The sequence below is a fragment of the Ceratosolen solmsi genome, unplaced genomic scaffold, assembly GCF_000503995.2.
Source record: "Ceratosolen solmsi marchali unplaced genomic scaffold, CerSol_1.0 scaffold2, whole genome shotgun sequence".
Classification (NCBI taxonomy): domain Eukaryota; kingdom Metazoa; phylum Arthropoda; class Insecta; order Hymenoptera; family Agaonidae; genus Ceratosolen; species Ceratosolen solmsi.
Genome location: NW_011948422.1, coordinates 4,521,960 through 4,549,884, shown reverse-complemented (window position 1 = coordinate 4,549,884; position 27,925 = coordinate 4,521,960). Strand labels below are relative to the sequence as shown.

General features: G+C 28.6%; 2 protein-coding genes across 2 annotated transcripts; one reads left to right on the top strand and one right to left on the bottom strand.

The window, feature by feature from the left end:
* On the bottom strand, positions 1-27,925 carry LOC105361853 (BTB/POZ domain-containing protein 7). Its single transcript, XM_011499135.1, has 12 exons — positions 27,797-27,925; positions 26,015-26,281; positions 22,564-22,919; positions 21,477-22,027; positions 20,781-20,944; positions 19,934-20,318; positions 19,322-19,474; positions 19,021-19,177; positions 18,755-18,933; positions 3,040-3,267; positions 402-572; positions 1-248 (listed from the first exon to the last, which is right to left on the bottom strand). The coding sequence occupies exons 2-12, from the start codon at positions 26,260-26,262 to the stop codon at positions 45-47; spliced, it is 2,796 nt and encodes a 931-aa protein (XP_011497437.1). The 5' UTR covers positions 26,263-26,281; positions 27,797-27,925; the 3' UTR covers positions 1-44.
* Positions 15,789-17,845, top strand: LOC105361852 (uncharacterized). Its single transcript, XM_011499133.1, has 3 exons — positions 15,789-16,128; positions 16,583-17,024; positions 17,331-17,845. The coding sequence occupies exons 1-3, from the start codon at positions 15,799-15,801 to the stop codon at positions 17,816-17,818; spliced, it is 1,260 nt and encodes a 419-aa protein (XP_011497435.1). The 5' UTR covers positions 15,789-15,798; the 3' UTR covers positions 17,819-17,845.

The window sequence follows — 27,925 nt, the reverse complement described above, 5'->3', positions numbered from 1 at the left end:
AACCCCGCTATAGTTTATCCTTAATTCGTTTGTTAATAAACCATTTATATGAATCGTGGTAAACCACCAGCAGAGCGGTGATACATATAAGGGGCCGGAGGTAGCCCGGGAAAGTGTCTTTGGCGTTGATGCGGGAGCTGGGGACGATGAAGCTGGCCATTGCCGCCCGAGGAAGATGACGCCTGCTGCGAATGGTGCTGATGTTGGTGTTGGTGGTGGTGGTGGTGCTGGTGCTGCTGCTGCTGCTGCTGCTGCTGCTGCTGCTGCTGGTGCTGCTGCTGCTGCTGGTGCTGCTGCTGGTGGTGCTGTTGCTGTTGATGATGATGCTGCTGCTGCTGCTGCTGCTGCTGCTGTTGTTGTTGTTGTTGTTGTTGTTGTTGTTGTAATTGTTGTTGCTGCTGATGCTGCTGTTGCTGTTGCTGGAGCAAATGTGACGTGCCATCACCGAGATCAAGCTCGAGCTCCTGTTGCTCAACAAGCTGAAGGGCACCAAAGGATGCTGTGGCCATTGCCACATCCGGCATAATACCAGAAAGGTGTCCTTCGCTACACGCGTTGTTTTCTGTATGTTGCTAAAAATTGCATAAAAAGAGAGAATTACAATTTTCATCATAAGCACGGGTCTTCGAATAAATATAATGAAACGCTGAACATTGAAAGTATTATCATTTACATCGTACTCGTTATCTTATAAATAATATTTCTATAGTCAATAAGGTTGTAAAAACTTTGTGATAAGTTTTCCCTCTTTGAAACGATATTTTAGTAAGAAAATTAAATATTAGTTCAATGTAATAGTACTTATTGCGATCACAACTTTATCAGTTTTTAAAGGATAAATCATTTATTATTACTTTTAATTTGAAGAAAAAAAAAAATATATATATATATATATATATATATATATATATATATATATATATATATATATATAGAATAATTTATTATTAGATTATAGTAAATATATTTTGATGTAGAAGTAATATGGAATAGAATTAACAGCTGAAAATGTACATTAGTATATGAAGGATAAATTGTAAACACGAGCAACTTATCTAATCATATTTGAATGTATTTCTAAATGTGAATTTATATTTCTAATACATATTATGATGACATTATTCTTATATGCTCATTTTTAGTTTTATATAATGCACATAATTCATCGTATTAGTATAGCAATTAATTTCATTAAAAGATGACATTTAATTTGAAGAAAAAAAAAAAATATATATATATATATATGTATATATGTATATTACTAATAATGATAAATAAACACCGAATCCATTATTCTCGTGAAAATTGCATGTTTAAAATGATGCGATATACGTTAAAATAATAATATTTATTCTTACATGGATAAGAAATAATACTCAAACAATTCCATTGAACGATAGTTCTCTTTAATTTTTTACATAAGATAAGGAAATACCTACTTTGATAACGAACTCCTATTAAAGTATTTACGGTCTTCGATATAAATGCTAAAAGTTTTTATTCGTTATCACAGTGTTTCATAATATCATTAAAGACCCACGATATTATAAAGGTCTTCTTGTCATATGAATTTATTATGATATTAATTGTTAAAAATTTGAAATCGTCGCAGTACAAAAACAATGTTCTAATTTCATACAACGTTTACACATTAATTAATAATAAAAGCACTGATTAAACAATGAATCCATTGGATAATTTTATTAAAATTATCGTAACGTATAATATATTTTTATTCTTAAAGGATATTCGTTAAAACTTTAATTTTATACGAAGAACAGACAACATCGTTAATAATTTTAAATGCTCGTTCAATCAATTTTATAAATATAATTCTCTTACCATTTGAAATTTCATTCCGCTTAACGGTTTATATAAATACTGACATTATTACTGTAAATGTTACTTGCGGTTTTTAAATTGAATAATTAAAGGAAATATACATAATGTTAATAAAAATCAATGATTAGAAGAATATAAAAATTAGGAAATGATAGTTAAATCCAAATGAGAAATTGAATTAATTAATAATATTTGATTTGCCATTAACAATAATGAATGATAATCGTATAAATAATAAATATCACGTTTTACGATTCATTATTTAGCATTTAATTTTGCCTTACAATTTTAAATAATGACAAAAATCCGATCTCCAAATAGAATTGACGAAAAGTAATTATTATAATCAAGATGGAAGAAAATACGACTGTCCTAGGTTTACATTATCAGTGTAATAATCTGTTAAAGTGGTTGATATACATTACGAATCTATTCCATATCACAGAAACATCTCAACAGGCCGAGTTATTTATTGCGTATTAAGTAGTACATCGATGAAAATACTTTTCTTTTATTTACTATTTTTGTTTACCGTTGTCGAATCTAACCGTGAAAATATTCCAATCCTTTATGTTCTTATCGGCATCATAAACGATCGCTTCCAACTCGAGCGACGCTTGCATCGATTAAATTACATTTTTTCTCTCTACATAATAGACGTGTTTTCAACCTCGATTCACGCTCGAGCACGAGTTTCCACAACTCCATGTATAAATAATGAATTTCATGCATAACTTAATGGAATAACAAAGTACTGAAATTGCCATTCTCGGTAAGGTCTTGGGCACTCGTTTTCATAAGCTTCCGTTTAAGCAAATCCAAATCATAAGCCTTCATTATATCCCCATGTCCATTAACCTTTCTAAATATTACCTGAAACACTTGGCGATATAAAGGAATTGCAACTAACTGGCAATATCCAGCAATGCTATAAGCCGAATGTATTGCAAAATTTAACAATTTACCAATATTTTGTCCGTGTAATTACAAAACATCCCCATCATTTTGCCGTAAATTTCATTCCAACTTCACGCGGAGTGCACATGGACGCGCGCGACTTTCTATTCAAATGGGAGCTCAAGCTGGTGCGCATTAGCAAGATTTAAATAGGGAAATGAGACCCAATTAAATAAACATTGGCTGTGGCGCGAGCGGAGTCGCTCGGGCGCACGCGCACTTCAACGCACATAAGCATACCTCGACAGAAAGTCGGTAATTCTCTCCCTCGGTGACGATCGCTGGAAGCTCGTGACGCCGGTGTGTGTACGCGCTGGTGTGCCTCGGAAAGGTCATGTTGCGCCCATAAGTAATGGCCGCGGAAGCACCAAGATTATTAGCACCCATGCCCATCAGCGAGCCGCAATCCTCGTCCGCGCTCACCGAATTCGTATCCGACTCGCCGCCCATGCTGTAGCTCGTCGTATTCTACAATGAGGGAGCAAGAAGGAAGACACATTTAGCTCTATCGACACTGAATAGCGAGCCCTTCAATTATTTCCGATAATCAAGTCGACGCTATGGGAACGAGCGATTTTTAAAAGATCTTTTAATTTAACTGACGAGTTTTTAAAGAATTATATGCGCTTCAGCTCCAGACCGACTTTAGCAATACTACTTTCTTTCGCTAACGCGATGCCCCGGACCCACGGACTTTGCATTCCCAGTTAAGACTTCGCGCATTTACAATTATTCCATTATATTCTTCTTACCTCATTATCGTCGACTGCTCGAAATATTCTTTATTCAGTGGCATGCACGTATAAAAATATGAAAGTATTTGGAGCAGAAAGCTCGTATTAAAATAAAAGTTATTTTTGCATGATTGGTCGCTCTCTCTGTGTGTGTGTGTGTGTGTGTGTGTGTGTGTGTGTCTGTGTGTGAGCGCATATTAAATTTTTTCTTAAAATTATCGGCAACTTTCTTTTAACCATAATTATCGCATATTACACGTAATACGTACAATAGTAATAATATGTACGTGTGAACCAAATTATGCATATATATATATATATATATATATATATATGCATGTATATTGTAAAGCCATAAATAACCTAAATACAAAATACTTTCACCGCTTATAGAGAAAACTATCTATGAGAAATTCACAATTTTTTGTACTCATTTTCCTCTAATGTTTTATCGCCTCTTCTGTTCAATTTGTTATTTAGCGAAATATATCGAATAAAACTAATAATATCAAGATATTAACGAGACTAGAGTGGATGTCCAAATAAATTATATGTAAAATAATATGGGCGAAGGTAGAATTTTAACGCAATCCCTTAGAATTATTAATTATTCTAAAGGGATATTTTATGTTTAAAAAAGGGCACTGTAATAGTTGAAAGTTATTATTTCAATGCTGCATTTATTAGATCTATCGTTTCAGCAGATAGTAATAAAATATTTATAAACAAACAAACAAATGAGTCCATGTATACTGAAACTCAACCAAAATATTTTATTCTTCGCGATTAATTTACCCGCGAGATAAATACATAAAATAGTAAATATTAAATATAACATTTATAATGGTAAATTTTACGAAACAATTTGTAAAGTAAATATGTATATCTATTATATATAAAACACAATGCTTAATGTTAATATATTTATTTTACCAATTAACAATGCCTCATTACTAAATTACACGCAAATAATCTAATGTAATTTATATAGTCGAATAAATATAAAGAATTATTTTGGAAAATAAATGGCCTACTGAATCGTAAACATTTCAATAACAAGTTCATTTATTAAAATATTTACTGATACATACTTTAAAGACCATAAAATATGTAATTTACTTTGACACGTCTACATAATTAATAATTTGAATAAAATTGCAATTATAATACAAAATATCTTTATTTTATGATATAATAGAAATTATTTTTCCTGTTTCATGGATATAAAATAATGCCTACTTTAACATTTATGCGTATATTTCGCTATCGACAACAAAGTATTATTATACTTTGTAAATTCTGAAGGCTCAATTCTATTTATTTGAATAAAAATTTGATGAAAAACCAATATTCAAATAATAATAAGAAGAAGAAATTTGTGTCAAGTTCTTTGTAAAAATCTCGCATAATCACGACTATGAAAGTATTTTTTGCATTCATAATTATAGTCGTAATATTTTAGGAAAAATGTTTATATTGCTTTTCGTTGTTGAAATTGGCCTTTTTATATTATTCTTAAAAATCATTAATTAGAAAATTATTAGTTATAATATAGCAAAACTTTGTGAGTTGGACTATATATGTGGGCTCATGAATCTTAGACATCTATTGCGACGCTTTATGTTGGATTTTATAACTTTAATTACTCAAAAATTTAATTTCTGTATCACGTAGCTTAAACTTCTTCTAAATACTTATATATTTTTCGTATTACTTGAATTATTTTTTATGTTTCATTACCAACAGTATATTTAATTTAATAGCCTTAGGTTTTTCAACAAAACTGTAATAAATTACAATATAAAATGAATGTGGTGTCATCAAGGAAATTTAGTTAAAACAGAACATATATTTGTTATCCTAATTTCATATTATAACAAATAATAAAATATAATTGGCTATGGCAATAATTTATTAACAAAAATTAAGCAATAAAATAGAAATAAATATGTTAAAATACAATATATAATTTATAATGACAATTATTTAAAATTTTAAATGTATTAAAACTTTAAAGTTAATATTGAAATTTTATCTTTTTATATCACTACCCTTCCCATTTTTTTTTTTTTTTTACTTTTACCTTTACTTTTCCCTTTCAGACTAGACATCTCGTGCTTCATTGCCCGTATAATTTTGTGATTTCCGGCATATTCGGAGAAACAAATAAATTATAAAATATTGCTACTATAATAGAAAACTGCATGGATATACACCATTTTGTACATATTTTCAGCAATTTCTGCAGTGGTATTATATAATAATGTCAAATTCACAGAACAGTTTTTATTTTTAAAATAACTCGCCATCTATTGACATATAAAGAATTAAGGAAACAGGTACTCTTTGCATTATAAACAGAATATTTATGTAATTTGTATGTTTAATATTAAAAATAAATCTGATTAATTGAAAAATAATTGATTTTTACCTATTAATAATATCCATTAAGATATTTATAAATATTAGCAAGATATAATGAATAATCTCAATGTTATTTGATAAAAAAAAAAAAAAAAAAAAAAAAAGAGAAAAAAAATTTTTTTTTTGTAAATTAATAAATATACAATATTATATGATTGACAACTATGATGAAGAACGTTTAATGAAATATTATTATTTACTGGTAAATTTTATAAATAAATATATTAGATTTATCCGTTCAATTACTGATTACTCTTCGGTATAATTATTTATTATGATAATGTAAAAAAAAGTACTTGTTATAAAAATTTTCATTTTCATTTTTTTTTTTTTTTTTTTTATGAAATTGTATTTTTTTCTCCTTACTAGATGCGATTGAAGTCCAAATATTAATTTCTAATTCTTGTACAAATAAAAATAAAAAATATATACTTCATGAGCGTAAATAAATATTATCCAAATCATTGGATACTCCTTACTGATATTAAAATTTGAACTAATTTTGCGACAAAAGCTCAAAGAAATTGAACCGATAATTGAAAAAATACAAAATTTAAATGAACAATTCGATTTGAATAAAAATAAATACTACGATAAATTAATTTTATAATTTAATTCGTACAATCATAAAGGAAAAAGGAAAATTAGAATAAAATTTTTTAATAAACTTTTTTCATTTGTTCGTTTAATTATCATATTAATTCGAATTTCTATTTACATTTGTCATGCGACACTAACGTACTCTCCCAATCAATTGAATAAATTTAGTAAATATCAATAATGATGATCAATGATAATGTATAAAGAAAGATATATTCAAGTAAGAAAATCCTTACAATCACTCAATATGATTATCAATTTTATTCACATTATCAAATAATGTTCTTCAATGTGCAAACTAATAATGTGATGTAACAAAATAATAATCTGTAATCTTTTAATTTAAATATGAATCGAAATGCTCAAGATAGTGTGATTATATTCGTTAATAAAATATCTATTTATCTTGGGTGCTTGGACTTGTGAGACTCCACAGCAATATACCTAACATAAACGAAAAATATTTAACTACTGATAATATACAATAGCAATTTTACTGCATTTCAATAACAAATTATTAATGATAATGTCAGAACGTAAGTAGATAAGTAATGGAAAAGAAATTCGCAACGAATAATGGCATTGATAAAAGTCTGGCTTAATTTCTCGAGCATGTTGATTAGAATAGAGAAGAAATTCTTGTTTATCAAGGTGTATAGATTAAAACTGCATGCTAATTGAACTGACAAATTAACAATGTGACTGGTATAATTAATCGAATTTGAAGTGGGAATAAGTACGTAATTATTGGCGAGAAAAACGTAGAAAAAAAAAAAAAAAAAAAAAAAAAAAAAAAAAAATAATAATAATAAATCTACATAAATAGTCTGTAAAAATTTTCAATCAGCATTGAATAGAAAGAATTATCGTAGTTAATATTGCGCACATGTGCGCGCCACGAGACGACAATTCCAAGACTTAAAGAGTTTTTTTCGAAGCACACTGCACTCAGTCGAGCATAGTTCGTCCCCAGGCAAACGGTTACGTACGCTCGCTAAGAGCATTAGGGTAACGAGAGCCAACTCTAAGGCAGCCAGCAGCAGTAGCAATATTAACAGCAAGAGCAGCAGTAGTACTACCGGCACCACAGGCACCAACAGCATTGTGTCAAAGTCAAGTGGGTAAGCCGAGTTTGCTCCCGTTAGTAGACTTTGCATAGCAGTCCCGTTCGGAACTCTCGTATAAATAAGAGCAATTTCCTAGCGATACGGTCATTCAATTGCCGAAATATCACTTCCTTTTCGTTAATTTGTCAAATTAGTGCACACTGGGAAATGTATGGAAGAGTGGATCGAGCGTAATTTCATACAGATAAATAAATATTCGGTGAGTCATTAAATGTGCAACGATACGTTTTTAAACGAGGTCGAGAATAGTTATGTGTATCGACGGTTTATCAAGCGAAATAATAATAAAAAAATAGCTATCAAGACGAAAAGTTATTTTATAAATCAAGGAATATTATTGAAGTAAAGGCTGGAGTATTTATTCATTGGAGTACTAAAATTAGTTTATCGGATAAAGACGTTCGTTCGTCAATATTAGTGCCTAATGACATTTTATAAAAATTTTGTCCATTAAGTATTTACACATCATTAAATAGCTTAAATTAATCAATGCCTAAGCAATTTAAAGTAATTTTAGAAATTATCTTTTTGAGAAACTGAAGAAAGTAGAATATAAGTCCGCTATTAATAAATACAATGCAAAGTATTTCAACTATTCAAACCAGTACATCGTATAACGTTGTAAAAACGTGATGATTGAATATAAAATTCATTAATAATACGTTAATATATATACATACGTGTGCGTGTGTGCGCGCGCGCGCGCGTGCGCCATAATGTATAAACCTCTAAAAAATGCCATTTGGTGAAGAGTCGCATAAATTATAAAGTAAGACATCAAATTTAACCTTATAAATATATTCGATACAAAATTTTTGCATAACGCATTCGCTATTTAGTAAAAAGCTTTCATATCTAAATTATAATTCTTAAATCTTCTGCCTTTGTTAAAAATTTCACAACGTCTACAGTTATATAGCGTTACAAGTATTTCTTAACGCAATGTATTAAATCAGAAGGGGGGAGAAAAAAAAATAATCACATAATAATAAACCTTCCGGAAGCTATACAACCGAATGAAATCGTACATTGACATCGAAGCCATTTTAAATACATTGAGAATACTTGTATCACAATATATGTTAGACAAATAATATAATGTCGAGAGTATAATTAGTTATTAGTGATACTATAGTCAGCTGTTTAATGTACAATTTTAAAATTTTTATTTTTAAATAATACAAATTCAAAATTTTGTCAAATTATATTTAAATAATACACGCTGAAAGAGACGAACTTATCCGAAAAAAAAAGAAATAAAAATTATTGTACTCTATAGGACATAGAAGAGAATACATAGTTTAAAACAATTAATTTCTCATATTAGGCATGAGATAAAGAATCATTAAGATGTATAAAATAATAACATACGAAAAAATATTTTAAATATATATATATATATATATATATCAAGTATATAGTAAAGTGATTTTTTGTTAAAATATTAATTTGTGCTTTTTCGTGCGCATAAATCCAAATCGTGGACAAAAATTATGATAAAACTTGATGGAAGTACATTTCGTCACCAATACAATGTAATTAATTTTATTTCATCTTTTGTATATTCGATTTAATGATAAAGTAAATTATATTCTATCTCGTTACTTGAAATAATATCGCAGAAATATTGCGACATTGACATGTCTAAAATACTAAAAAAAACTAAATAAAAAAAAAAAAAGAAAGAAAAAAAAAAGAAAAATGAATAGGTTGTTAAAATAAGTTATGACGAGAGAAAAAAGAAGAAAACAAATTTTGAATTGAAAATTTAAATTGTCCGCTCATAAGAAAAGATTATGTAGAAATAAATTCAGATGAAAATTTATTTTGCAAATAAAATTAAATTTACTCTATTTAACTATCATAAAGTCCGAAGAAATCCGCATTTATATTGCCATAATACTTAAGAAATTATTAGTGCATCGTTTAAACGATTTACCGTTAATTTTAGATTACATATAAAATAAGTTTAATTCTTATTCAGATGAATATTTATAATTTTGTTCTATTTACTAATTTAAATATTTAGTAATTTTGTAAAAAGTGACCATTCTTTTAATTATTACTAGATAAAAATATAATGTATAAAAACAAAAAATATGCAACGTTAAACTAATTGTTTATACTCTGAATTATTTATCGGGAAACTTAGATAAAGAAACTAAGAAACCGATTATAGTTTTAAGCATTCATCTCTGACATGATAGTGTATGTGTAAAACGCAAGATACACACACACACTCTCTCTCTCTCTCTCTCTCTCTCTCTCTCTCTCATTCTCAAAATTATTAGCAGCATAGAGTGAAAAATATGTTTTAGATAAAAAGTAAAGTTTCTGAAAAATATAATAAATGAATAAAAGTACAAAAAATGCAAAAATTATATTAGCGAAAGGATTATGTGTATTAGATTTATATTAACGAAAAAGTTCTTTCGAAAAGACAAACAGATTATTTTTAATTAAATACATTTGAAAAAAAAAGAGGAAAAATTTTAGAAATATATTACGATAGAACATTCTTTCGCTAAACTTAAGTATATAACAAATAAATACATACATAATAATTTACTATTAATTATTTTAAAAATGAGGTGAACATCGTTTAAATTATTTATATACATATTCTTCGTATTTCTATGTTTATGATTAGAATATGATATAAAGCAGATTATTCATATATAATTAATATAAGATTATACGCATATGTATTACGAATGCTGATAATTAAATATAATATGATAGTACGTTAATATATAAAATATATTTATATTTATAATAATACATTATGGTATCATTCATATTATTTATAATGGAAAATGAATCATTTACAATAATTTAATTGACTTTTATGGAAATAAATTCTCTTGTATGTCACATACAAAATATAAAATTGGCTATAAAAGAAGTTTCATAAATTATGCACGTAAAGTAATAAAGTAAGTTTTTGGTTATTATAAAATGCTTAAAAATTAAGTTAACAATTGCCAACCTAACGACAGAAAATATTTCACATGAAAACCATTTATGTTAAGCATTTTTATATTTGCACAATATTTCTTATTTATTCTTTTGCTATAGCCGTGGTGTGTCTAATCTTTTGCACGCGTATTTTTTTTTTTCTTTACGCTTTGAAAGTATTACACAATTCCAGACAGCTAGATAAGAATTGGAGTCAATTAATCATATTACGACGATGAATTGACTAAAGTATCCTAAACGCGGAAGCTTAAATATGTATGCAATATTCTTTGGCTAACTACTTTTTTCTTTTGATTTAAATACAATTAGGATAGTAAGAAACGGTTCAATTAAAGATAGTAGATCTGTTATTCGTTAAGAGTTGTCAAGTTTATTTCTATTTCACTTTTTTATTCTTAATCATCATGTCAAATTATGGCAAGTTTTTATTCTATGATTGCTGCTATTCATTTGAAATAACTATTATTTTTCGAATTGAAATATCGAAAGTTTAACTCGACTATTTACTTTTTCACATTTTCACATATATTTTTTATTCACACACACGCGCGCACGCGCGCGCGCGCACACACACACACACACACACACACACACATATATATATATATATATATATATATATATTACTATATTAAAAATGGAGCAATGAAAAAAAGTAAATATATACAATAAAATGAAAATTTTATGTTATTTTATCCACGAAGTAAAAGTTATAAACATAGCTTGATATTTAGTAAATAAATTTTTTGCCAATTCTATCGAATTTTAATAAGGACTAGTTTAATTTATTTAAAAATATTTTTGAACCTGGATTAAATATTATTCACAATATGAAAATAATATAACATAATTAATGTCATATATTTACAAATCAAATACACGTAAAAAAATAATATATATTTTCGTTTAACGCTATCCGACAAATAATATATCAACAAATATTATTTGTAAATATTATTTATAAAATATATACTTTTACCTATATTCTTCTCCATAATAAATTAAAAATTTTCTAAAATATCCATTTAAAAACGTTTAAAATCAGATTCACTTAAAATCGATATCTCAATAATAATTATAATGATGATGATAATAATAATAATAATAATAATAATAATAATAATAATAATAACAGTAATAATCAGTAATGTGTAATCAGTCTTGTATGAAAAAAGTATATGTATCCGATATTATATATACAATAAATATATTCAAGATTACTATTTAACACAATTTATGTATATATTGTAACATTAGTATATTATAAGCATATATAGCAGACAATGTAACAATAAAAATTTATCTAATTACTATACTTACTTATAACTTACTTAATTAAACTTTATTATTGACCAATCATGTATTATTATTAAAATTTACATAATACTTGCTTTTCATTTATTACAGAAAAACGATGAATATTTTTAATATTATAATTATAATTTAATGAGCATATTATAATATAATAATAGAAATATGGCATAATAAAATGCTTAAGAAACATTATTTAAGTATTAAAAAATATATAAACGAGACATTTATACTATTAAAATATACTTCGGTGAAAATGTATGAATCAAATAATAAAAATAATTAAAGATATAAAATGCAAGGGAGAAAAATTTAACAATGACAAATTATATCGAATACCAAGTAATCTTTAAAGTTATACGTACATTCAGAAATTCATAAGACAAATAAAAATTCAATGAACAATAACAATAAAAAATAGTTAAAAAATATATATTTAAAATAGACTATGTAAATTAAAAAGAATAGAAATAATAATTAAATAAATCGATCGATTAAGTACACGACATCTTAAAGATGAGCATTAAGATTTATTACAAACTATGGTATTATTAATGAAATTCAAATAACATTAGAAATAATAAATTATTATTAAATAGATCCTATCAAAGAATTTATATAACAAATAAAACATAAGAATGTTATAAGTATTATACAATGAATTTATTACCATATTAAATTATTCATATATTGAAAAATAGGTTTGAAATGTATTTAATTAACTAAAATGTTATATAATACATTAAATTAATAATCTGTTGGATAAAATTTAAACATTAAAAAATTGAAAGTTAAACGAAAATAGTTTATTAATGAAAATTGTTTCGAATTTTACTTCAAACTCATTATTACAATTTTAAAGTAAATTCAAAATGCAGTTAAAAATAAAGAAATTTCTTGATAATGGAATAATTACACTTCAATGCGCTTAAAATTATTTCTGAAATAGCGTATGTTTCTTGTAATGTACGAAACATTGCGTTATGTAAGAAAATTCGTTAAATGAAAAATTTTACATATTAAGAATGAAAAAGTTGCATGAAATAAAAAAAATACACACGCGCGCGCGCGCGCGCACACACACACACACACACACATATACATATAATTAACGAATTATTAAAAATCACAATGTGCTCCCATTTCTAAAACAGTTTAATGCACTGCAAACAGTTGAATCGGAAATAAACTTGGCACAGTTGAAGTTTCTTTACCGATTTAACTTATTTAAAAAACTTCTGTAAATTCTATATTACTATACATTTCTAGAAGAAACTTATTTTATTGATAAGTCAATTTTGTGAAATTGCATTTTTTATAATAAAAATATCATCAAATGATAATAAATTATTTAAAACGATTCATATCAAATTTAATTTTTATTTTTACAATATATGTATTTATATTGTTGTTTAAAATCAGTTTTGCATACAAAAATATTGCAGTAACTCAAGAAACATCGTTACGAATCAACATTAATATTTTAATTTTTTTATAGTAGTATTAAATTGATATTAGTCTCACTTATATAATAAGTACATTATTGTGAATTAAGAAGATCGTTAATATTTTGTAATATTTAAACTTTTAAGCAATAATTATCAAGTCATTTTCATTATGTTCGTAATCTATTATCTCTATAAAATTACAATCAAAATATAATGAACAAGTGAAATAAATTGTATTATATGAATACATATTATGAAAATCATATATTAGAATGGCAAATAATCAAAAATATTTCGATATATATAATTAAAAATTCTTCAATCAAATTTTGAAACTTTTATCCGAATATTGTACTTCGTAACACAGATATTATAACAATTTTTAGTTTTATATTTTTAAATTAATATAACACAGAAATTGTATTAAACAAAGTAAATGCACTTGGTACATAAGCTAATCATAGTGGATTTTTATTTAACTTTATTCATTTGAAGCTTGCAGAAAAAATCCTTTACAATATTAAATATTCATTAATCATTTCAATTGCTTAAATGAGAAGCAATTTCGAATGAAAAATATTTAAGTGAATTTATCGTTAAAAATTTGTTCATTGCCATTAAAAGTTGAAATGATAACATAATGCATATCATTATATGGATTAAAAGATATACGTGTATGTACGTGTATGCAAGAAGAAAATTGCTGATATTTTTGAGCTGAAATTCTGTTTTTAAATGAATATTTACCCTTAATACTTTTATGGCAATGTTATTAGATGAAAAAAAAAAATTTTTTAACAAAATTTTACACGTAACAATATTGAATTCTGATAATAGTTGTTGCTGTTCCATTATAATTTGTTAACACGTATGCTTCAATTTTCAAAAAATATCAGATATTTTATATTGCTGAAAAACGTTTTTAGTATGAAATTACAAGACATAGTAATCTTCATAATATCATATAAAAATATTATAGTTCAGATATTTGATATCAATTTTAATTATTTACACAAACACACACGTGCATTGTAATTTATACAAATTGAATAGATGTCATTATATAGTAGTATCAGACTCATTCTCTGAAGGATTTAAAATACATGTAGCGTAAAGTATATCATTCTGCTGAATTCTTAAGCTGCGTTCTATCATCTTAATAAACAAACCAAGTATAAAAGTAATAAAATACTTATTCGGTAATTGAAAGTAAATTTTTCATTTTCACAAAACGTACGGTCATAAAAGTTCTTTAATGAAAATTCATTCTCTCTTTTTTAACCCAGCACCAAGCATTCAAGCATAATGAAATCTGAGCTTGCATTTACGCTGACGCAAAAATGTCAACAATGCATGCACACGCATATATTAGTCGGGGACACGTGAGACTCGAGCGCAAAATGAGGACTGCTGGAATTTTTTTGTAGTACGCTCATATTATGTCATTGCATAATAACACGACACGTGTTTATTTGAACAATTAAAGAAGATAATAATTACACGATACATCTTACTTATTGCGGGATTTGGAATAAAGTTTTTAAAATTTTACGAAGCCTTGTGGTCCATCTATTCCTGTAGATAAATAATATTTCTTTAATAAATAACGATTCAGTTTTAACGGGATTGAGATTAATTGAATGAAATGCTTGGCATATTCCAAAGTGCTTGATAAATAATCCGTTTTCTTCTTATAAATTTTCTGTCTTATAAATTTCAAAATCTATGCTAGCTGAAATTTAGGAATTTCACAAGTAATTAATTTTCTAGCGCAATTAGGATTAATTCCAATATCTAAATAACTGCATCATGAGAGAACTTCAACATCGCGTGTATGTATGCTTGTATAAAGCATATTACTTATTGTTTTACACTGCGAACAAATTTAATTTAGCATACATGTACGGTCATCAATATTATATGAGAACAATTTTTAGAACATTTATGATGATTATTATTATATGGTTAGCAAATACCTGCTTATTAATTAGAAGAATACATGTTTTTATTTTTTTTATTTTTTTTTTTTTTTTTTTTTTTTTTTTTTTTTTTTTTTTTTTTTTAAATATTCAAATACGACGGATAGAAATTTTTAATCACACATTTCGTGCGTGATACATTTTATACATTGACATAGAATATCTTATTTTCTAAAAACTATTTTCTAAAAGAAATGCCCAGTCTCTATATACAATAATAAGTACACGATAAAGACTAGAAAATTTTTTTAATTTCATACCCATTATTTGATAATCAATACTAATTTGCGTATGAGCTATTGTTGAAAGATTGTCTCTCGAAGTAAAAATAGCTTTAGATGAAATAAATTGTAAGTAACATAAAGCTCAATGATATAAAAATTAATACAATATATTTATGACTATGTTCAAGAGGAAAATGCCAGAATTAAATGAGCTACTACCATTGGAAGACCTGGAAAGTATCCTTCGAGAAACAATAAGTTCAACTCTAACGGTACAAGTCAAGGAATGGAAGCACCTGACAGATCCTGGTGAGAACTTTGGTAGTCTAATATTAGCAGTAAACGTCGATGTCATAGATAATTTAAAGCAAGAAATTTATCATTTGGTCTGCAAAATGCCACCTAAATCTGATTATCTGCTTGATCTCTTCAATAGTCCTATTACATTTAAGAAAGAAATTTACTTCTATAAACAAATTGCACCAGCCTTCCTTCAACTTCAGGTTTGTTACATAAAATCATAATTTACATGTAGAGTAAGCATTTCAGTGAATTTTATACAATTTTTAATTTTATTGGCAAAAACTCTGCGCAATGACTCGTCAACGATAGTTAAAAAATTCATTGAAAAAAGATAAAATGTAATGCACATATTTTAAAATTTAACGACTATATTCGTCATATAATGAAAGAGCAAGTTCTTTTGCATTAAAGTTAATTATTTTTTTTTTTTTTTTTTTTTTTTTTATTTACATAGCAATGCCCGTTGTTAAAAAATTGTAATGTTTTTTTGGTAAGGTTTTTTTTTTCCTGATAATTATATAAATTTCATATACATCGCTATCAAACAAACAAAATAAACTTTTCCCGCAATTTGAAATAATAAATTTGTATAATTAATAATTAATACATATAAATATTCATTCATGATTGAAATGAAATAATTATATTTTATAGATTAACAGCGGTTTTAATGAGAATGAGCTAATAAAGTTAGTGCCGCACTTTTACGGAGGAAGAATGGGTCTACATGGGACAGAGAAATTCGACAGTCAAGCCTCCATTGTTCTAGAAAATCTGCAATACTTAGGTTACTCTACGCAAGATCGAATTGTAGGGATGGACCTTGAGCACATGGAATACGGAGTACGTGAACTAGCAAAACTGCACGCCATTGCTTGCGGTTACAGAATAAAAAATCCGAAAGATTTTGAAGAGACGATCGTACCGGGTCTCGAATCCGCGCACAGTGAAGTAGCAATGAAATGTGTTTTAGAAATGATACGTAAAGCTGTCGAAAATCTCAAAAAAATGGACGCGGCAAAGCCCTACATAGATAAAGTATTTAAGACCTTAGATTACTGTGAAAAAGTTGAGAATGAAAAGAAGCCATTAAATAGTGAGTCATGAGGAAACATTAATTAATTCGCATATTTTATGCATAATTTAACCATCATTCGTATGGGATATATTTTAAATACCAAATTTTTCCCTCTATACTATATATATATACACATATATATATATGAAAATTATTATCATTTATTCAAAACATTCTCATTTGATAAATTAATTAATTAATTTTTTTTCTTAAAATTTTAATGTACAAATTTTTAACAAAGAGTATTTATTTTTCATTAGTTACTTACTTAATTTTACTATAAATAAAAATAACATTCCAATAACTTTTAACGGCTTGTTTCAGAAAACTGGTGTACTTTCGTACATAGCGACTTTTGGGTTAACAATATGATGTTTCGTTACAGTAATAACGGCAAAATAGTTGGAATGAAAATCGTCGACTTCCAATTAAGCCAATATGACTATGGTATGAAGGATCTTATTTTCTTTCTCATATCCAGTGCGAAAAAAGATGTCATCGACGAAAATTTAAATGATCTTATAAGCTTGTATTACGAGACCTTTATCGAAACCTTACAATCACTCAAAGTTGATACAAAAGATTTTCCAAAGGAGGAATTCGATGCATTGCTCAAGGCATGCGCACCACTTAAATTTCCCCAATGTATTATGATGATGCAGGTGATTAAAGCAACTCGTGGAACTGCACCCGATGTTAATAGCATAAAAAATAAAGAAGCCTTCCTGAATATTGGCAAAGGCCAGATTTACGAAGATAAATTGTTACATGTTCTTCTAAGTTTTGTAAAATACGGATGGTTGGCAGAATGAATTTTCAATTTGTCTCCAATCGTTTTATTTAATAGTTAGTTGGAAATAATCGTTCCTTGTTAAAATTATTTCTCCGCTTCATTATTTATTGTAATACTTCAGGTCTATTTGAACTTGTTATTCTTATAATGAATTACAACATGATAATACAAAAAAATTAATATTTTTTTTGTTTTTGTTTTTCATTTTTTATGAAGGAGACGTACAAGTATAATAATTACATATATACGTATAATTAAATATAAAATTTAATTTTTCTAAATGAAAAGTACGTTTAGCCTGGATTATAAAAATTATGAAAATTAATGTCTTCATAATGTCCAATGACGATTCCAATAAATAACAAATATTTCAAATAATTTACAACTAAGTCTTTTAAAAAGACGAAAAACTTTTATGCTAAAAAATGAAAACCGTACGGAGAAAAAAATTAATCGAATGTAGGCATGTAATCTAATAAAATTCTACCATCAAAAGTTTGTATGAACGACATTGAAACGTTTGAGTCATCACATCCGAAGTATTTTCGGCTTCGTGGCCCACTTTTAATAAAAAAATTAGAGCATATTTAATAAAATAAAAGGAATAAGAGAAACTACAATTATTAACTAATTCTTTTTGCAGGATTTATAAAAAATGTATTTTATCATTATATAAAATTGAATATTAATAAGATCAGATATAAAAATATTTATGTATTGATGTATATGATTGTAAATAGAAATATATACTTATGGTTAGATTTAAAAAAAAAAATAAAAAAAAAAAAAAAAATCAAATTGTTTTCTTATCAATTTAATCCACTTCAGATATACCAATAACAAAATACCATATGATATTAAAATAATTAAAAATTAATGAAAATAATGTTATATGGCCATTATATATTCTGTAAAATAATATTGTTCTTAAATTACTAAAAATTACTTTACTCACATCAAGGAGTTCGGCCACCGCGTCAGGTAAGTTAAATTCTCGGACAACGCGTAATCGCAGTTGTCTATTGATTTCATGGCGCGATGATAGCGGTAAACTAATGGCTCGTTGAGAACTTGGAGATTGTCGTAACTTTTGTTCGCGCTTTAACATTGATGACATAGTCGCTGAATCTGGAACTATTAATTCGCCCATTATAAAGATAAAACCGGGCAAATTTTTTATCTAAAATATAATTAAACTTAAATAAACATATAATTAATTACCTGGAAGGGCAGCTGCTAAAATATCGACTCCAACAGCTCCTGTAATCCTCGGCTTTTCATCAACCATATACAAGGTATCGGGAATATCAGGAATGTATCGTGCCCTTCGCAACCTTACTAATTCCGCTTCTTGAATCATTTGTTCTTCGACTAGAGCCTAATTAAAGGTTTCTTATAAGTTTTCAAATTATATAATTTAAATAAATTGATTGAAATAATATAAGACAATATTTATGGCGTATAAATGAAATTTGATAAAATGAAGAAAAAAGTTTTTAAAATACTTTTTATAAACGCTTACCTTAATTTCTTCATAATAGGGCATAAAAAGACGGGGCCTTACGAATAATCCATTTTTCTTCCCTCCTCTTATCCAAGCATTTATTCGTAAGTTTTCCCTTTCGTCGCCAATCATATGACTTGGTGGGGTAGATACTAAACCTCTTCTTATAGCCTGCAACATAAATATATAAAATAACATATGTATGACTAAGAATTTTCCTTTTATGACACTACTCAATTATTCTTTTTATTGAAATTAAAAATATTTAACATTATAACAACAACAACAACAACAACAACAACAACAAAACATTATTTAAAACAATAAAATTATCGAAAATATTGGAAATATTAATACACAATTCTTATTTTAAAAAATTAATCAATTTTCACTGCTCTCAATCGACAATTAAATAAACATAAGTTTATAAATTATTAATTATCTAAATTATCTAATTTGTGATACGAATAATAAAAGTAAAATTGAAATTTTTTAATTATTAATATTTAAAATTATAAAAATAATTTCAGCGTACATAATTTGATTGAAATTAAAATTCAAATGCAAATACCATAGTAATAAATCTTCGTATTCGCTATAAACAATAGTACGGATGTACAAAATACTCGCCTGAGAGAGTATTTCATTGTTTTGTGGCAGAACATGATCCATCCTGACGAGTGGTAAAAGCTCACTCAGTATTTCTCGTAGTTCAATATCACTAAGATCTCGTTTCTTTACCCCTTTTCGCGCAACAGAATGAACGGTGTGGCTTAACAGATTTGGTTCCCTATCCTCCATTCGTCGAACAAGCTCTTGTTCGCCCCATTTGAGAACCGCCTGAAGCACTTCCAGCTCACTTGCCTGAAGGAAATGACTTTGCAGAACATTCGACAAATGTGCATGATCGAGTTGATGAAGAATCGGTGACGACGCTACCGGTTGAAATTCTTCTCTAAGATAATGTAATGCCTGCCGATGCACCCACGCTGATCCATGCGGCTGACTACCCCACCTGCAGCGAGAGAAACAGTGAGAGAAATATTAGATCTATAATATTGTTGATAAATTTCATGATTTGCAATAATCTCGACACATCTAATTGTAATTGTTAAATTTAATCAATTCAAATGTAATGTACATATCACATTAAAATAATATAAGACAATAGTTACTCACATTTTATTATATTAATCTTAGCAAAATGCTATAAAATTCTTGTATTTTTTAAATATTTTTAACGGTAACGGAATGAATAATAATTTCCATATATTTTCTAATAAATTATTACCACTTACTAATCTAAATTTTAATTAATTTGCTCAGTACATTAAATATATATACATAGTGTGTAATATTTTTAATTTCCACACGCGCGCGCGCGCGCACGCGCACACAGAACTTCTATTTCAATTGCATAATTGAATTGTTTACAATTATTGACAATAATAAGAATATATTTTGAAAAATTACATACTTAAGAACAGTTGGAAGAGAGTCTAATGTAAGCCACTCTAAGATCAAATCTTCACAGCCTTGCGAAAGAATATCTAATTCGAGAAATCGACCTATTTGATATAATTCCATGGCTTCTTCTAATGGACTAGGTCGCATACGACCTGTATGTGTTAACGCCTGAACCTTGAAAAGTTGAATAAATATCAATCCTTCAGCATAATAGCATTAAACGATTAAAAAATACCTTCTCGATGACTATTTTTTATATAAATATTTTTATAACATATTTAATATAGTATTTTTTAAAATGTAAAAGAAAATGTAATTTATTCCATTTATACAAATATTTCTAATTTCTTTATTAAATTTTTAGAACCTGGTCATTAATACATTAGATTGAAATTTTTTAAATACTTATTAATTCCGACGTTCTATTTGATGATTGACATTGTAAAATAAAAGTGCTCCATTATATGAAAATTATCAAAATAATAATCGTACTTGCTTCCCATAATATCAATGTGTATCAATTATTTTATTTAATTACAATTGACTTTTTTTTTTTTTTTTTTTTTTTTTTTTTTTTTTTTTTTTTTTTGTTGTTTTTTAATGAACATCGATTGAGCGTATATCCATAAAATTTAATCCAACTTATTTTTCAACGAAATAATTAATTCTCAAAAACATAAAACGAAAAAAAATCATCAGACATTACCTCCCCCAAGCTACCAGCACTGTTTCCGCACCCCGTACCCCTCATTATCAACGAGAGATCAACCGTATCTAAGTATACGGCGTGTAGCAAAACGTGGGCATATCTCTTCGGTATGACGGACTCGTCGAGCACTATCCTTGTAGGAATATGTAGAGCGCGCTCCGTATGGTCCTCCCCGGATCTTGTTCGCCGTTGAATCAAATTGCGAAAAAACGGCGAACGGGCCGAGAGAATTGCCTTGTGGCACGGCAACTCGAGTTTTGGCCTGAAGCCGTACTCGGAGCTACCGCTGTCTGGTCTTTGGTAATCACTGTCGGACGTAAAAACGAGGGCCGCGTCCGCGTAATTTCCTGTCTCCAATAAGTAACGCAAATCGTGCTCGAGGGGATTTGGATTGCCAAACTCGTCGCCAAGGCGCCGCAGAAGATTAGAATCGAGCGAGCCATCGCGTGGACAGACATCACCCGTGTAGAGATATCGCAGTAGTCCGGAAAACATCGGCACTTCGATGTTGTGACTGCGTAATTCGAGACATATACGAGCACCGTAGCCTGGAAAATAATATTTTTTTTTTTTTTTTTTTTTTTTATATGTTTATCACTTATCTGCCTATAGTATATATTGAACAATCAAGGCATAAAATTTAACTTCACAAAAGATAATACATAAACTTCTCGATTTAAGGATGGTAAGTAGGTAAAAGCGATGGTTTAGTAGTAAATACCAAATAAATACGAATGTCGGCTAAGAATAGGCAATGTTATTTAAGATAAATTAAGTCTCGATAAACGACACGATTAACGATCAAGACTTATAACTCAAGACTTGAATTTCTCATCGTAAGCTATTAAAAAAAAAAAATTGTTCGTTCGACATTGTATTTGTAACGTTATTGTAATGATTGCACCGGCAATAAATGCTTTATTTTCATTAAATAATAGGACAAAAAAAAAATAATACAAATGATGAGGTAAGTGTAAAGCAGATATAGATGGAATAACTGCCTAGGTAAAGTTAATTTTAGTAATACTAAATAGTAAATATCTAGTTAAACCGTCTTGAGTAGAATTTCCAGGTGTAGACAGACCTGGGCAACCAGCGAGGAGATCCCTGAAGTAGGGACATCGGGCCGACAGGAGGGCGCGATGGACAGGAAAGCAAGCACCCCTGTACACAAGGTCCACGTCCGTGCAATACTTATAATCATAAAGCGTAGAGAGATCCTGTTTGAAAGTGGCCGCCGGTGGCCTCGCCAGCTCCGCCTGTACGTGCAAATCCTTGAGGGCCGCCAGAGCCTCGTACTCTTCCAGTAGAGCACCTGCCTCCAATGGGCTCCAAGTACCCACGATGATGCGCCCATGGTCGCACGCCTTGGAAGAGCTTCGCCTCCTTATGAACTTCTTACGCAACGTAGCGAAACCGGTAACGCGTTTTTTTCGCTCTCTGAAACATCAATTGCTTTAATCGATCGTCCTAACGATAAAAGTGTCATGCACTTGAGCATGCAATTCATATTAATATTAATGATTAATTAAAGTGGATGCAAATGTAGTTGGTGAATGGATAAAATGGTTTTATTATTATTGTTGTTGTTGTTGTTGTCGCCGTCGTCGTCGTCGTCGTCGTCGTCGTCGTCGTCGTCGTCGTCGCTTTTGTTATTATTATGTAAAAACATTTTTGTATTTTTTTCGGCCGTTGGTTGGGGCATTCTGCAATAACGTTGAGTGTTTTCTAACAAATTTTTTTAAGGAATATATTTTTCTCTACCTATGCTTAGCGACTGAAGCTGTAATTACGATAAGGTAATTAGGAAAAATCTTAAATAATATCCATATTTACGTAATTTAAATTCGAGAATAAATGACTACACCAACAAGACAATAAAAAAATATCCACGTGCAACTGTCAATGAAAATAAAACTGAAGTAGGCTACGATTATTATGACTATTTTTTTTAATCAATAAATTAAAATTGATATTAATATTTTACCGATCGGTTAATTACTTTTAATTAAGCTTGTAATAATGGATTTTGACGATGAAAGAATAAAGTTAATAAATAATATGCCCGAGCTGTTCGCTAAAGTCGATAAAGATCGAGCAATTCTCATTGATAATTTGAAGCAAGCCGTGGCGATACCGTCAATATCAAATGATCCAGATCATCATGAAGATATTTTAAAAATGGTAAAGACTTTCATACAAACGATCTAATCAATCTTGGTGATTTTTTTAATAATACTCTTAGCTAAAATTTTGTACAAAAAAACTGGAACGTTTAGGAGCATCGGTAGATCTGATCGATGGCAATAATGAAAATAGCGCGAATCTTCCACCGGTATTGTTCGCAAATCTATTGATCGAAGATGAATACGACACATTATGTGTCTATGGCAATATTGGTTATTATTATATTTATTATTAACCTTATTAAGAATTTCTATAAGTTGTGCGATAATTCGAATGTATGACTTTCAGATACCTTGCGACCAGAAGATGTGCAAAATGATAATTCTTTTAACTTAAAAGAAGAGAACGAAAGATTATATGGATGTGGCATCAGAGACAATAAGGCCTCCCTAATGTGTTGGCTTAATGCCCTTAGCATATTTAGTATAACGAAAAATAAACTTCCATTGAATATTAAATTTGTAATAGAAGGCACCTCAAAGTCCGACAGTCACAGTTTACACAATGCAATTGTAAAAAGCAAGGAATTTTTTAAGAACATAGATTATATTTGCTTCAATATTGATAAAAATGAGAGTCATACACCATGTTTAAAATATGGCTATCGTGGTCTTTGTCATTTTACGCTAAATATTAGTTGTGGTGAAAACAAGGTGCATAGTGGAACATATGGTGGTACTTTTAATCAACCACTCCTGGATGCCGTACACATAATTGGAACCATTATAAATAGTCATGGCAAATGTACTATTCCTGGTGTAAGTTACAGTATTAATTCATTCAATTTGTTTTATTTTTAATATATAAAGTAAAATAATGAAATTAATAATAGCACGTCAATACCATTGGGAAATGTGTAATTACTTGAAATAATTTACCATTAGTTTTTAGAAGATGTAAGACCTATAACTACTGCAATGGATGAAAAACGTTATGACAAAATAGTATCAATTGAGTCACTGAAGCAAAATATCGGTGTGAAGTATCTTCATCATAAGGATAAAGAATCACGAATATTTAGGCACAAAACAAATTTACCAAGCATCACAATAAATTCTTTTAATATAAACTCATCTGACACAGACAAAGATGACTATGCTTCAATACCCAACAAGTAAATAAATACATCTTACGGCCGGTGGGCGGGGTGAGGGTGAGGAGGGGGGGTGGGGGGCTATACATTTATATGTGCATATATATATATATATATATATATATGATTAATTTAATATTAAATTCTTAATGATGATTAATGATATTTATCTATTTATTAGAATTACAGCAAATTTATTGATACGGCTGGTTGTTAATCAAACCACTGATAAAATATTTAACCTATTGAATCATCATATCAATAAGCAATGGAACCTTCTTCAAAGTAGAAATGATTATGTATTTAACATGAATTTAAGTTATAAACCTTGGCAAGAGGATCCTTCATCAAATCATTATAAAGCAGCTGCTGCAGCAATTGAAACAGTATTATACATTTAAACACTTATAACAAAATGTCCATTTTTATTTTATTTTTTCTTAAATTTCTCCTTTATTAACATAATTTGACTTTTCAACTTTTATTCATTATATTAATTTCAATATTAGTATGTGAATGATATCTATTGTAAAATACAAATGTTAAAAAAAATATTTAAATATTTATTTTGTAAATCTAAATATTCAAATTTTATCATGCATTTAGGTTTATAACGTGTCACCTAATTATAATTGCGAAGGATACACAATGCCTGTAGTTTCAATTTTTAGCAAAAAGTGCCCTGCTAGTAGCATTGTCGTAATGCCCATAATGTAATATTTTGAACGTAAACTTTCAATACTATTATAATTGAAAGATAAATAAATAATATTTTTCTCTTTTAGCGATCAAAATAGTCAGGATCATTCGAATATTGAATCCATTTCTATCGAAAGTTATATAAAAGGCACCAAATTGATAATAGCATATTTATATGAAATTCATGAATTAAATTATGTTTAGAAGATACGCAATACAATATAATTAATATTTCTATTACTGATTAGGAAATAAATTAATTGAGAAAAAAAATTTAATCGCTTTAGTATTCAAGATCAAACATACATATAGGAAAATTTAAATTGAAATTAAACTTTGCGGATAGAAATTACAGTAACAAAATCATATACTTCATTAATTTTATTATATTATATAGTCACTCTGTATTCGAAATCAATAATAAAAACTTCGATTAAAAATCAACAAACTGTATAAATTGTTTTAAAAATAATATCAAGACAACCATCTACGTTCGATTATCGGCCAACACATAGGAATAATTGTGTTGATTCAATATATTATTGAAGCCTTTTACCTGACAATAATGCTCAATGGATCAGGATTTCCTGAGGCTGATAGCCTAGCTGCCTGCACCGAATCTCCTCCGATGGGTGCAAGGCTGGAAGAGGCGGATGCTCCCATTCTTTGTGTCATGCGTGAATCATTGCTCTGTCCTCTTCCTGTGAACCAGCAACTGCCGCTGCTGCTGCTTCCTTCTCCGACGATTCCACTTTCGCCACTGTGCTGTAATGCACACGGGATTAATGCCCGGAATACATTCATCGCTCATCCAGACATCAGCCTGAAAATTAAAGTTGAGAATTAATAATAATAAATCTCAGAAGATTTTAATCTGATTTCAAATGTAAATGACAACTTTAATGATCTACATTATTGACAAAATTTATCTCATTTTTTAAAAATAAGAATATTAAAATTTTGCATCAAATATTTATAAATTAAGTCGTTGATTTCTATAACTAGAAATACAGTATATGATTATAAATAAAATTTAGTATTAACCAAACTGTTATTGATAATTACAACATAAATTAAAATGCATATATTTTAATATTTAAGAATGTTTAAATAAGTTATACGATATATATGTATATATATATATATATAAAATATTTATGAAATTATGTATATACGTTGAAAAAAAATAATATTAAAATATATGCATTTCATTCATCCAAAACACATCACTATTTCCAATATCTAAATTTTGCAGAACTAAAATAATTCTCTAAATTGAACCAATAGCTTTTTAAAAAATATACCCATTTCACAAATTAAGTTTTTCCTAAATTTATGAATATTCAATATTGTGTTTTTTATTAATTTGGAAAATTAAATTATAATGAAATATACATAGATAAAATAAAATCAATAATATTGAAGAACCAAACTGCAGCCTTTGAACAGCATTGAATATTTTCACTGTTTTTTAAAATAATTCAAGCATGCTATTATATTGGCTAGGATTTATATTAAATTTCTTCGTATATATAGCAAAATACAATGAGCGTCATTATTAAAATAAAATAATGGAATCAGAAATAGAAAGCAAATAAAGTATTCATTTTTAATATCCACAAAATTCATTGGCAGCGTGTATGAGTGCGTGCGTGCGTGCGTGCGTGCGTGAATGCTTGCGTGCTTGCGTGGGTTCGTGCGTGAGTGCGTGAGTGCGTGCGAACGTGCGTTCGTCCAACAGACATCCGCGTGCTTGGAACATCAATACGCACATTATGAGATTTCGGGATTCAATTTAATTAACTAGTCAAATAACTCTTTTCCCACAACACAATGTTAATTGCACAGTCATAGACTCCAAATTTTAACAGCCGACAATAGTCTATCACAATAAAAGCCATTCGAAAGAAGTGAATTGAATCGTCATTAGCGAGTCCATCGATTGTTTTGAAATGAAAATATGTCCTCGGCACTAATCGGTTGTCAGCTGAACCACCTCACAAAACCAGCTGTTTGTCGCCTATGTCTGTTGGAATAATCGGTCTGTCGCGACATTTTTCACTTCACACCTTCGCGGAAACAGAAGGACAACTCTCGAAACACAGGAGCAACCCTCGCGATCAAAACCTCGATCGACCTACATAAAAAAGCAAGCGCCAGATTGTCGTCGCTCTCTTCGAAATATACATCTCCCTCTCTCGCATTTCCGCGCTCACTCGCTCTACCACGAAACTTTTCCTTCCTCAACTGGACGCGACGCACCGAGAAGGAAAAACTTATGGAGCCTTGCATACGCAGGCTCGCATACTTAATCAACTAGGAGTCGAGGCTGCGTTACCTGGGCCCTCCCTGCGCATATTTCCTTCCGCTCATTACGTCCACGACGACGAAAATCCGAATTTGGTACAGTAGAAATACTCGTCGCACAATACACCGGCGGCCATGTTTACATTCGAATGCACCCTGA